This window comes from Petaurus breviceps, unplaced genomic scaffold, assembly GCF_028583685.1.
Source record: "Petaurus breviceps papuanus isolate PSGF00001 unplaced genomic scaffold, PetGlider_PUasm1.0 90784, whole genome shotgun sequence".
Taxonomy (NCBI): Eukaryota; Metazoa; Chordata; class Mammalia; order Diprotodontia; family Petauridae; genus Petaurus; species Petaurus breviceps.
This window is the reverse complement of record NW_027187345.1, coordinates 9,126,610-9,140,884: the sequence shown is the minus strand read 5'-3', so window position 1 is coordinate 9,140,884 and position 14,275 is coordinate 9,126,610. Positions and strand designations below refer to the sequence as shown.

General features: G+C 36.5%; 1 protein-coding gene across 3 annotated transcripts in view; it reads right to left on the bottom strand.

Annotated features, from left to right (window-relative positions):
* The window catches only part of KATNA1 (katanin catalytic subunit A1), a 35,547-nt gene that overhangs the window by 16,982 nt on the left and 4,290 nt on the right, over positions 1-14,275 (bottom strand). The window contains exons 2-4 of one of the 3 annotated variants that reach the window (XM_069069707.1): positions 9,007-9,181; positions 6,858-7,015; positions 2,261-2,447 (exon numbers count right to left, since the gene is read on the bottom strand). In XM_069069707.1, the coding sequence (XP_068925808.1) occupies positions 2,261-2,447; positions 6,858-7,015; positions 9,007-9,168 (507 nt within the window). In that variant the 5' untranslated portion in view covers positions 9,169-9,181. The remainder of the gene's footprint in view (positions 1-2,260; positions 2,448-6,857; positions 7,016-9,006; positions 9,182-14,275) is intronic. The other 2 variants (XM_069069709.1, XM_069069710.1) reach the window with 2 other exon arrangements.

Here is a 14,275-nt window from a genome sequence, read left to right as displayed (position 1 = left end):
AAAAAATAATTTCTACTCTGTACCTCACAGATGTGTATCTTTTTTCCAACTATATAATAAACTACAAGGCATACTTTTCTGTAACCCACATCTCTTAGCAGTTTTTTATATATCATAAAAAAATCCATGAACGAAAAACAAATTGTCAGACATTTATTTAAAGCAAAGCTTTCCCTCTGTTATGTTTTTTTTTAAAGATAAATTGCACTCAATGTATTTTTTATTAGTTACTTTTAACGTCAAACAACTGTCTTAAAACTTAAAAAGCAAGATGATCTTATGGATGTCTGGAACTGGCTGCTGACACTGACAATAATAGCTAAGGTCAGAAACTCTATTTGATGGGAAGAATGGAGGTGAGGATAACAACCCTAAAAAAGATCAAGTGAAATAGGCAGATAATGATCCTAAGTCAATGAAGGCTAGGAAAAATTCATTACTAACTTTGAATGAGTAGATAAAGAACCTAGATACCTTTGTTAGATGGGCGGAAGTGACCAAAACATCTATTTTCAATACTTTGCACTCCAAAATTATGTCTCTTTGAAGGAAAAACTGTAGGTTTACATTGAAAAGTAAATGTCAATTATCTGAGGTAACATCACATGGCCCATATCTGGATTAATGTGCTACTTGTCATTTGTGTGATCAAGGGAAAAAAATTCTCTCTTGCTCTTTCCCTTGGCACCCAAATAAGTTGTTCAAAATGCCTCATTATTTCAGCTGAACTGTCAATACTATCCCACAGTTTACATTATATTATTATTTATTTATTAGTAGAGAGCTTGCCCTGCTCCCTATTCACAGGATGAAGAGAGTTAATGTGTAGTAAACAGGTTAGAAGACTAAATGTCTTCATCTATAAACAAGACTACATTTTCAATTCAGAAGTGGGCTTCTATTGGGAAAAAAAAAAACCCAGCTCTTCTCTGTCTACTGGAGAGGAATGCTCTATAGACACATAGGTGTCTATACCTATATGAAGGTACTTTATGTTTGTAAGGGGCTTTTTGGGTTAAAAATTCTACTTAGTGTCCTTATGTAAAATATACACTTTACTAAAAAAGTTAAATAATAAAGGGTTATATTAACAAACAGAAATTTTTAAAAAGTATAGTTAGGGTGGGGTGCTAATCCCCTTCTTATTTAGAGTTGTTTCATCAATGTGTCCAAACTTAAATTCTATTTTTACCCTATCCCTCCAAGCTCACATTCCCCTATTAGTAATTAGATAAAATAAGAGGCTTTTTAAAAAATAAGCAGAGGGATCTACTAAATGAAAACTCAAATTAAAAAAAAAAAAGACATACTGTGAGATTTGAAAAAAACATAAGCAACTTCAACAGTAAGTGTTCATCTCATCTCCCAGTACTTCAGCTGCTTCCTAAAGCCTCTATTACCTGGAATATGTGGGGGAAAGGACATTCTACTATGACTTTCAAAAAGACATCTTCTTTATATTTATTGGTATTTATTTTGCCCGCCAAGCTTTGACAACTAGCTGACTTATACTCAAAGTGTCAATTCTCATTGTGTATGTGCGTGGGGATGAACACACATACACATATAAATACAGTGGATACAGAATGTAAAGTATTAGAATCGGCACAATAGAGAAAAAAGAAGCACTGGACTAAGAAAAATAAATGGAGTTCTATTTAGGCTCTATCCTATGGGACCTGGGTAATTTCATAACTTGGGGCAAAGTACTTAACCTCTTGGGGCCTTGGGTTCCTTGGCTACAAAAAAGTGGGATCGGACTAGCAAATTACCAAGGCCCCTTCCAGCTGTTGATTTTGTGTGTGGTTCTAGTACAGGCCCACCAAAGGATGGCAGGTGGTCCACGAAAATTGTCGAGGATGTTTTCTTTGACATTTTGCACAGGCTGTCCAAAATCCTTTGGTGTGCCACTAGTGATCTATGGGCCACAGGTTGTACAGGCCTTTTCTAGAAATTGGATGGATATGTGTGGTTTTTCAAAAAAAGATACATATCTGGGATACTATTTACCTTCATTTGTTTCTCTCTTCTAGATACAGTAGGAACTAAGTATTTGTTGAATGGAGTATAGGAAAACTAATAATTGGGGGCTATGATTAGAAGGGTCAAGTTATCTGCGTTTTGCAGGATAGGTGACTTTGAAAAACCAATAGTTTGAGGAACACAACTAGCCAAAATTGCAAGCTTTTACTTTCATCTTTTAAATATACAACTTAAAATTTCACATTTTCTTCTCGGAAAAAAATTAAGTAATCTTTACCTTTTCTTCTCTTACTTTATTCTGTTGCTCTTTTTTTTCTCGACAACGTACTGCTTTTCCTTTGTCATTATTAGGATTCTGAGAAGATGGACGATGAGGAACCTTGACTACTGCACTTGGACGGTTACCATGGATTCTAGAGTCACTATACTGAGGAGACTGACGTTTTCTGGGTCCTGGTGATGGTCTGATTAGTGAAAAGAGATCATACTATAAAAACAGGTGAGCCGAGCCTGGTGGCAGAGGACAAGTTATTCTGACTTACTGAAGAAAGTGAGCAGGATAAAAAAAAGGGTATGAAAGGCATGAGGTTACAAGGGACAAATGGGAGGCATTTTAATCTAAGGTGTGAATTTGATGCTGTGATAGTAATGGCAATTAAAGATTCCCCTGTATTGGCTTGGTTTTCAAACTGATTGTATTAAAACCCAGAGCTTGTTAATCCCACCTGTGGGATAGACTTGTTGATGTGAAAAGAAAGTCTTGAACTGGGAGGAGCTGGTGACGTAGATTTGGAGAGACAAGAGAGAGGCAGAAGAACTTTTTGGAAGCAGCACCTCGTGGAGGCAGAGAGAGACTGAGAGGATTGCTGGGGGACACTTTGAATCGCCCTGGACTTTTGAGACCTGCCCCCGGAGCTGCCAAGGACTGAGGAGACATGGCTGTTTTGCTGGTACTTTGTCTGTCTGTTTTGATGTTGTTTTGCCAGATTTGTCCACTGGTGAAAGACAGTCCTTTTGTTGAAGAAGTCCTGGAACCTGGCTGTTGGCTAAGAAGCCCTGAGACTGTCCTGCAGACAGAGAGTGAATACTGTCCACTGGTGAAGGGCAGTGCTGTTGTTGCAGGGGTCTGGGAACCTTTCTGTTGGTTCAGAAGCCCTGAAGAAGGATTTTCTTGTTGTGTGTTTACAGAAATCCTGGGAGAGGGTTTTGCTAATGTTTTCAGGGGTTCTAGGACTGTTCTACAGACAGAGGATGAATTAATGAAGAGACTGGCAATGTATCTTGTGGCCTTGCTAATAAGCCTTGTCTCCCCAGGAACTAAGATTGCTGAGAACTTGCCTTGTGTCAAGATGAAGAAAAGACCTCCATTTGGGTATTAAGTGCTGTGCTTAAACTTGATGTAACTCTGGGGTAGATTCAATTGTGATCCAGGGGTGGGGAACTTTTGACCTTTTTGTGTTTTATGGTTGAGCAAATGAATGTACTTAGATTGGAAACTAATCTCCATTTGAGAAGAGGGGCTTTGTGGTGGACTAAATGAAGGTATAGCCTAGGCGTGGAGAAGTATTTAGAACAGGGACTTTGTAATTGATTGAATGATTGGAAGGTCCTGGGGTGGGGTAGTACTTGGAGATTATTTAATCACCCTTAGTAAATGCTGTATTTTGAATGATGTCATGTTTTGATCTTCTCTGTTCTTGGTTGGTGACTGAATAAAATGGAGAGCACCTATGCTGGTATTCTGAACCTTGGGAAGTTGCCTTTCCTTGGTGTTACAGTACAGATGCAAAGGTTAACTAATTAGGAAGAAAGAAGAAAAGTAGTAGTACTGAAATCAATAACTACGGAAAAGGATCTTTGTGAAATTATTTGGACACATCAACAAGTACTAAGCCATTATTGTGTTCTTAGTATCGTGCCAGGAACAGAGAAGAATGTAAAACTAACCCAAAGTTCTTGTTTTCAATTTAACTTAAATGAATTTATAATTTAGATGATACACAAGAAAGATATATAAAACTGGATGACAATATTATATATAATCAAGTGCTAGCAACTATGATACACTGATGAAGTACAATAGCAATTCAGAGGAGCAAGATCCTTGGATAGTTAGAAGTAGCTTTATGAAAGATTTGAATTAAGCTAAAAGGAAGTACAAGAGCTAGATTACTAGAAAGAAGGAGCAAAGGCAAAACAGTCAAAATGGTGATCATAATGAAGAGAACTGACATTTACACAAAGCTTTATATACACACATGCATATCTCACAACAACCTAGCAAGGACCTACAAGTATTATTAATCCCCATTACATAGATAAAGAACATGAAGCCAAAAGAGGCTAAATTATATGCCTATGGTCAAAGAGCTAATAGGTATCAGATCCAGTATTCAAATCCAGGTCTCCTGACTCTGATTCCATTAGGAGTGATAACAAGGAAACTTCCTGACTGGAATAAAGGATTCATATTGGACAGCATTAGAAAGAAAATGTAATATTAGATAAGTAAGGTAGGGCCAAGTTATGGAAGGCTTTGAATGCTAGGTTGGAAATTTTTACAACAAATTCCACTACAGATAATCAGAAAAATATGATGAAAGTAAAGATTAATCTAGTGGTAATATACACATAATCAATTACAGAGGGAGAGACTAAAGGCAGGGAGACCAGTTAAACGACTATTATAGCAATTTAGGCATAAATTTAATAGGGAACTAACCTGAGGCAGTAGCCACAGAAGTCAACAATCAACAAACATTTATTAAATGCCTACTACGTACCAGGCACTGTGCTAAACAGTGATACAATTATAAAGATTAGATACAATTATAAAAAAGAAAGACAGTCCCTGCCTTCAAGTAGTTTATGGCCTAATAGTGGAAGACAAAAGAAACGGAGCAGTGAGGTCCAGGAGATGATGGAAAAATCAAAGAAGAAAAAATAAAACAATTAACACAAAAAGGCAGTTCAAATCAATTACAATGAACAATCTTGGTTCCCAAGAACAGGGGATATAATGTATATTTTTCATCTCAACAGAACAGTGGGGTACTATGGTTATGAAAGGCCAGAATATACTTTGTCAGTCAATTCAGCTTAACTGACTTTCTTCATTACTTGGAAGACAGAGACTACAACAAGAAATGACTGATGTTTAAAAAAAAAGGCATCAATCACGAAAAAAGAAAAAACAATTAATTTGAAAGGTGATCAATTCAAACAACATTGTGAAGAGAGACACTGATTTATGATTGGATATGGGAGACTCAAAAATGACCAAAGCAAGACAAAAAACTATACTTGTCAGCTAGACAAAAAAATTAGTAAAAGAGAAAGGATAAAGGACTACTTTAAAAACTCTGAGATTGAGGTGATGAAGAGACATCAAAACAAAAATGTTCTTTGGGCAATTGGAATTTAAGTGATGACAAGGCTGAAATGAGTTGTTACTGCAATTTAAGAGCTTAAAGCTCTCTGAAACAAGAGCCAGAAGATTGGGAATTGAACCTTCCGAGAAACCAGGTTAAAGGACAGAAGAAGAAATAGATGAACGAAGATGGAAAGAAGCAACAAATGATTCCAATGAAGTAGGCTTTACAATAATAGAGTAGGGAATTAAAAACCATATTCCAGTAGAGGTACTATAAATTATAACAGAAATTCAGTCATATTATGTCTGAAGGCTTATAAAGCACTTTACCAAATTTCATTTAACTCTAGAAATATTATGGGAGAGCTAGGTGGTGCAGTGAATAAAGCACCAGTCCTGGAGTCAGGAGGACCTGAGTTCAAATCCAGCCTCAGACACTTACTAGCCTTGTGACATTGGGCAAATCACTTAACCCCAATTGCTCTGCCTTTCCCAATCCAAAAAGCAAAAAAAAACCAAACCAAAACAAAAAACCCAAAACTTGAGAAATATTGTTAATGAAACATTAATAAATGATTGGCTATGGAGAAGACACTGATGAATAAATGAAAAGAGAAGACAAAATAGAGAAAGTAATATTAGATTAAATGCCTTATTCAAGGATGAACATTACTGAATTTTAAGGTCAGAAAGGTCTTAATACAGTCACTCAGAGAGGAATTCCTTTCACAAGATTACTACAAGAGAGATTTTTTTTCTGATTTGACACTAGTAAAGGGCAGTTACTCTCCAAGATCAGGCTATAGAAAATTCTTATCAATCAACAAGAATTTATTATAAATTCTTACTGTATGCTAAGCAATTAGTGCTGGAGATACAAAGAAAGGTAAAAACAGTTCCTCCCCAAAAGGAACATACATTCTAATGCAGAACCATGTAAAAACAAAGTACATATGGATTACCAAGGAAGGGGCAACAGCATCAAAGATTTCTTAGAGAAGGAAAAGGTAGAGGAAAAAGGAACTCATAAGTGTAAATGTTAAAGAAACAAGATAAAATGGCTGGTAAAAAACTTTAGGAGTTTAGAATCAGAAATAAGAAGGGTAAGATGGGAAAACTGATAACAATGAAAGGATTCATCTCTGTTCAATCAATAAATCAATAAGCATTTATTAAACACCTAGAGATATTTTCTCTTATGTGATAGTCCATTAGACTAAGACTTCTCTTTTAAGGATTTGACACAAGAATTATAAAAGAATGTAGATGGGGCAAAACTTTTGTAAAGAGTCAAAAGTTTTCAAGGACATAGTAAAGAAGGCTAAGAAAGCAACATGACTAGATCTGTAAAAATTGTGATTAGAGAATTATTTTAAATTAGCTAACAATGACGAAACCCTCATTCCTGATTTTTTCCCCCAAGAACCAAGAGACAATAGGCACCCAGTTAAAGTTTGTGTTCATTTATTCCTAGTATGTCCCCTAAAAGATCCCGCCTTACCTTCGTTCAACAGGTACTGGCAAAGACCAAACTTCTCCCTCTGAAGCTGGAAGTTCATGATGAGCAGCTTTCAAAGGAGTGCTATCTAATTTAAAGCTTTCTAATGTTTTCATGATATCCTTAACATGTTTAGCTTCCACACTTATCTCTTGCCAAACCTGGTTAAAAAGGAAAAACATGGCCTTTAAATTCAAATGACTTATAAAATCAGCATCATAAATGTTATAAATCTGTATCTAGACAAAAAATATTTTTAACTATGAAGCTTTAAAGGTTTCATTCGTGTTATACTCCCAACTGCAACAGCAACTGTAACAAGTCAGAAGAATGGTTTCATGATCTTTTCTTAAATTATAGACAACTACAGACTTCTGATTCCAAGTCAAGAATATAATAAAAATATAACTACTTAACAAAACAAAAATAAGTGAAATACATAGTTTAAAAAAAAAACAATTCTTAGATACTGACCTCAACCTCTTCTCTCATCCAAAGTAATAAAACTGACTAAATTTAACTTTATATTTTCTCAATGTTACTTTTCTGACTTCTAATGTAACCTCTAATAGTCTAATATAGGCCATAAGGAAGAATGTGGGAATAAAAGTGGTTCTGATAAATCTACAACTTGCTTAACTAAAAGCTGAACAAACAGACGACTATATATCACAACCAAAAATTAACTAAATGAAGGTTTCACCATTTATTCTTCAGCAAAGACACGATGAAAAAACAAAGAAACCTATACATAAATAAAAATAAATATACATAAATAAAAGAAAAGCTTCATTCAATAACAGAAGGTAACTATGTAAAATGCTAGAAAATGGTTCAAAATTTCCTTGTTACTGTTAAAATTCAGTTAATATATGAATACTACTTATGAACTAAAAAGAAAAAATAAAAGTATTTTTAGCAAAAATATGTAAGACAGTGATTCACAAACAGGAAGAGAAAAAGGTCTGAAATGTCTTTGAATGATGCCTGGAAGAGGATCAATAGTCAAAACCAAAGAAATAGCTCACTGGATCTATGGCTATCCTAGTGAAATACAATACTGAGTATTTAAGTATCTCTGTAATTTTTTTGCTCTAATACTATATAATTGAGCCTTGCTATGGCATCATCCTTGATACTTGTATGCTTACTGGATCAACTAATGGGCGATAATGAAACCTCAAAAGGCCCTCCCCAAGAAGCCCTAATCCTATGTCAAATTTGGTTCTAGAGAAAATGTTAAATTCATTTCCAATATATTCTGTGAAACAGTACTGTCTTATAATTAGGTTATCAGAATGATACAGAATAAATCTCCCTTTATCAAACTATAGCTGGGATAGACTAAGTGGGATATAATGTTTGTTTGTTTTTTTAACATAGATAGTAGTTCTATTTAAATGCCAAAACTCATGTAATAAGATTCCACGCTCTTAAAAGGCAGTACTGCATCTATAAATAACTTCAAATCTTTCAAATCTGTCTTAAAAGTTATCTGAGTAATTAAACCATTAAAGCAAAAGTAAATAACAACCAATCGGTAGGCTTTATCAAGTACCCACTAAGTTCTAGGTACTTCACTAGGCCTGGATACAAAGAAAAAAATTAAATACCTGCCTCTGAGAAGTTTGTGTTCTATAATGAGATAACGTACACATAAGCATAAACAAAATAAACAGATATCAAATTTTTTTTGGGTGGGAGAAGGTACTGAGCAGTACCTGAGAAAAATTTCATGTAAAAAGTGGTGCTTGAACTGAACTTTGAAGGAAATTAGAGATTCTAAAAGCAGATGTAATTGAAGAAGTATATTCCCAAATAGAAGAATGGGTGGGAGGACAGAGGCCAGCAGTGCAAAGGTACAGAAACAGGATAAGGAAAGGAAAACTATGTATAAGGAATAGCAAAACAACCAATGTGGCTGGACTTTACAATGAATGAAGGAGAGCAATGTGCAATAAGACTAAAAAGGTAGTTTGGAGTCAGACTGTGAAGACCCTTAAATGTCAAACAGAAGAGTCTGTATTTGTAGAGGCAACAGGGGGTCAATGTAGCTTACTGAGGAGTGGAGTGATATGGTCAGACTGTGCTTCAGGAAAAACCCTGCACATTGAGGATGGCAAGGGGAGAAATTTGAGATATGATTTCTTACCTGTTGCCATTTTTGCTGGAGGTATGTATCTTTGACTGAGTACAGATATTTGTTCATTTGATCAAGCACTCCCTGATAATAAACCATTGCAGAATCATAGTTTCCCAGCAAAGCATATTCACGAGCCAATTTTACATTTTCACTAATCATAAGAAGACTCATGCTCAAATGCAAGCTGAAAAAAAAAAAAAAGAAATTTTTTCACGTTGCATGTCTACTAAGAGGAGGTATCCCAAACAGGGCCTACCTAATAAGCAGAGACAAAAAGGAACATTATCCAAGGCCCAGAGTTCCAGAAGAGCACAGCTCAGACTATGTCAATTACTCTAAGGGCAGAAAAACTGGACGAATTTTAAGCTTTTGAAAAGACATTATTCAAAGTTACAGACTAACTAGGATTTGTGAACATACAACTAATCAGAAGTTATTCTAATAGTTCAGATTAGATGAATCCAAGGTTGTGATCCTGGGTTACTAGAAGGATGAAGAGCACCGGCTCCAGTGTCAGGATGACCTGGGGATCAAATCCAGGCTCAGACACTCAGCACCACACCCAGAAATAACTGGCTGTGTAACCTTGAGCAAGTTACTTAACCCGGATTGCTTTAAAAAAAAAAAAAGAAGAGCAGGATACCTGGGGCGTCTTAGGTGGCGCAGTGAATAAAGCATTGGCCCGGGAGTCAGGAGGACCTGAGTTGGGTTCCAGCCCCAGACACTTAACACCCACACAAAAAAACTAGCCATGTAACCTTGGGCAAGTTACTTAACCCCAATTGCCCTCCAGAAGGCAAAAAAAAAAAAAACCAATTATTGGACTACCTGAAAGCCATGATCAAAGTAAGAACCTAGAAATCATCCTCCAGGAAGTTCTCAAAGAAAACTGCCCTGATGTTTTAGAACCAGAGGGCAAAATAGAGGTTGAAAGAATCCGCCGATCACCTCCTGAAAAAGATCCCAAAAAGAAAACTCCTAGGAATATTATAGCCAGGTTCCGAAATTCCCAGATTAAGGAGAGAATATTACAAGCAGCCAGGAAGAAACAATTTGAATATTGAGGAAACACAACGAGGCAGGATCTGGCAGCTTCTACACTGAGGCATCGAAGGGCTTGGAATGTGATATTCTGGAAGGCAGAGGAGCTGGGATTAAAACCAAGAATCACCTACCCAGCAAAACTGAGTATCATGTTTCAGGGGGAAATATGCTCATTCAGTGGAATAGAGGACTTTCAAGCATTCTTGCTGAAAAAACCAGAGCTGAATAGAAAATTTGACATTCAGATACAAGAAGCAAGAGAAGCATGAGAAGGTAAACAGGGAAAAGAAATCATAAAGAACTTATCAAAGTTGAACTATTTACATTCCTACATGGAAAAATGATAATTGTAACTTATGAAACTTTTCTCAGTAGTTGAAGGGAATAGAAATATATAGATGTCTATACATAAGGGTATGTGGGCATATGAATACATACGTGAATGCGTTTATATGTGTTTACAGGTATACACAGATAGAGGGCACAGGACCAATTTAACAGGAAGGGATGATACTTAAAAGGTGAAATTAAGAGGTGAGAGAAGAATATAATGAGAGGTGATGGGGAGAGATGGATTGGGGTAAACTATCTGATACAGAAGAGGCAAGGGAAAATGGTTACAATGGAGGGGAAGAATAGGAAGGCAAAAGGGAATGGGTCAACCTTATTCCCATTGAATTTGGCTTGAGGAGGGAATGAAATACACACTAAATAGGGTATCTCACCCTCCAGGAGAGTAGGGGGTGAAGAGGATGAGAGGGGGGATGATGGAAGGGAGGGCAGGCTGGGGGTTAGGGAAGTTGGAAGCACCCACTTTTGAAAAGAGACAGGATCAAAGTAGAGAATAGAACAAGTGGGAGATGGGATAGGAGGGAGGGAAATGTAGTCAGTCTTTTACAATATATCTACTATATTATTGTTTTGCATTAGCCACACATGTACAACTTATACTGAACTGCTTATCTTCCCAGTAAGGGTGGGTGACAAGGAAGGAAGGGAATGAATCTGGAATTCAAAGTTTTAAAATCAAATATTCAAATATATATATATATACTATTATTAATACTATTTTACATGCAATTGAGAAATAAGATATACAGGCACTGAGGCATAGAGATCCACTGGAAAAGTCAAAAGGGGTATGGGAGAAAATATGGGAGAAAGCAGACTGGAGGAGCGGATATCCTGTGGGACTGCTATTTTGGGGCGGTGGGTAGGGGAAAAATGGGGAGAAAATTTGTAACTCAAAATCTGGCTGAAACGAATGATGTAAATCAGAAGTTAATAAAGCATTTAAAAAAAACAAAAGAAAAGAGAAAAATAAAAAAATAAAAACAAATAAGACCAATTAATAATAAATAAATAAATAAATTTCCCCATTTTTTTGAAAGCACCAATATCCTTTCAGTCTCTTGGGACTGTGGCCTTATCTTTCTTAGACTCCTCATTTTCATTCCACACATTTCTTACAGCATAACAGTATTCCATTATGTTTCTATATCATAACTTGTTCAGTCATTTCCTCAAGTGACGAGCATCCCATTTTCAATTCTTTGTCACTGCAGAGCTATAAATATTTTTGTAAATCTTTGTTTTGCTTATTAGTACTAACTCCCCTCCCCTTCCCCTTTTTCCTTCTCTCCCCCTTTCCTTTTGCTTCCCTGATGAATGAAGCATATTTCTAAACTCCTGTGTATATAGTCTCCTCCTTTGACCAGTTTAGATATAAATAAGGTTCAGAAGTGAGCTGCTCCCTCCACCCCTTCCTCCTTATTAGTATAGACTTCTATTTGTTCATTATTACTAAGTAGGAAAATTTTTCTTAATCTTCCTTCTCTTTTCCCCTCACCTCCATGTTTTCCTTATCTCCTTCCTTGCCATTCTTCTAAGATCAATATGTAACAAAACCACTCCCAGTCCTAATTAGACTCTCTTTATGACACTTAATGATAGGGTTCAGAGAGGACACATGTCTGTCTCATCTCTCCATATTCAAATGTAAACAGTTTATCCTTGTTTAGTCCCTTGATTGTTTTGTTCATGCTTATCTTTTTATGTTTCTCTTGACTCTTGGATTTATGATTTAAAGTCTCTACTTAGCTGTGATCTTTCTTCCATCAGGAAAATGCTTCGAAGTCCTTTATTCCATTAAAAATTCATTTTTCCCCATATAGCATTACATTCAGTCTTGCTGAGTAAGTTATTCTTAGTTGTAATCCTATATCCTTAGGCTTTGGGAATATCATATTCCGAGGTCCCCATTCCTTTATAGCTGTTAACTTCATATATAGGTGTATAGCTTTACAGCTGTTAAATCATAGATGATTCCAACTATGGTTCCCCTGTATTTAAATTTATTTTTCTGGCTGACAATATTTTTTTTCTTTATCTGGAATCTCAGGATTTCAGCTATGATTTTCCTGGGGGATTTTTTCATTTTGAACTTTCTTGCAAGTGGTGATCTTCTTCTGGGAGAGCTACTTTGCTCTCTGATTCTAAAGGTTTTTGGCAATCTTATGATTTCTTTAAATATGTGCAAGTTCTTTTTGTGGTCATGGCTTTTAAGTATTACAGTGTTTCTTAAATTATTTCACTTTGTTTTCCAGATTAGATGTTTTTGCTATGAGATAACATATTCTCTTCCATTTTTTTCCCAGTCTTTTGACTTTGTTTGAGCATTTTTTGTTGTCTCATGCAATCTTTAGCTTTTATTTGGTTTGTTCTCATTTTGGAGGAATTTGTTGTTAGGGTAAAGCTTAACATCTCTTTTGTCAAGTTACTGATTCTTTCTTCTACAGTTCTAATTTCTTTTCTAATTCTTCCCCTATGTCCTCTAATTTCATTTAAAAAAATCATTTTTAAGCTTTTAAAAACTTGCTCCCATGGGGCAGCCAGGTGGTACAGTGAGTAAGAGTGTCAGCCCCGGTGCGGGAGACCTGGGATCAGTTCTGGCCTCAGATACTTGGCACCCACACAAAAATAACTGCCTGTGTAACCTTGAGCAAGTTACTTAACCCCAATTGCTTTAAAAAAAAAAAACTTGCTCCCTCTTGGAAATTCTAGTTGAATTGGCACCCACACAAAAATAACTGCCTGTGTAACCTTGAGCAAGTTACTTAACCCCAATTGCTTTAAAAAAAAAAAAACTTGCTCCCTCTTGGAAATTCTAGTTGAATTTATGCCCAACTTCCACTTTGTTTTGAGGTTTTGCTTGTAGATGTTATGGAAACCATTCTCTTCTACTAGGTTTGTATCCTGAAATTCCCAGTCAAGATACTAAGTCTTTAAGATGAAATACCATTTTTGTTGCTTATTTTTCCAGTCTACTTCTTGACTTTGGGCTTTATGTTAGAAAGCCTTTGCATGCTTCTGGATGAAAGGTCTGGACTGGTCCTTCTGTTGCTTTCTTGGAGTATTGACTATTGTGTTATTTCAGGATTTCAAGGACAACTCAGGTTGGGGACCTGAAAGTTTCAGTGATGCCAAAGTGGTATAACTCAAAGCAAAGTCTGATCATTGCTCTCTTAGTTTTAACTTTGCAGTTCAGTAGTCTGAGCTACAGTCTGTAGGCTTGCCTCCTTTGGAGTTTCAATAGCTGCTGCTGATCTTAGCTATCAGCTAGGAGGAAAGTTCTCCTGGTTCAGAACAACAGAACAGTTGGCTCCCTTTAGGTCTGGGACTCCTGCCTTGGTTATTCCTCTGTAGGCTTCAGTCTGGTTTGGAGGTTGGAACTAAGACCCCACTCAGACACTAGAGTCCAAGCCACACAACTGCTGCTTACTTCTGAATTTGCTCCTTGCTCAGTAAACCAGCTAAGGACCCCTGAACCAATCAATCCTCATCTTAGAATGCCATCCCTCAGCAAGGTCCTCTCCTCAGTCTGCCCTGGATCTGTGGCCTGAAACTGGGTAGTGAATGACAGAGAAGTCAATTGGTGTCTTTTCCAGAACAAGTTTAGGCCCCTCTATCCTGGATCTAGGACCTCTTCTTGCCTCTTTCACAATGGAATGCTCCCAGCAACATGAGACTTACCAGATCCTGTCCCCAATGTCTACACACTTCTCCCTATGCTGACATGGGCTAGAAAAAAATGACTCACTTTCATTTTTTTTTCTTGGATTTCCTGACCAGGAATAAGTCCAGTACATCTTCTAAATATGTTTGGAAGTCTTGGGGTGGGAGTGGGAATGTGTGGTGGGTGGAAGTAATGTACTTTTTTTTTTTTTTGACTACT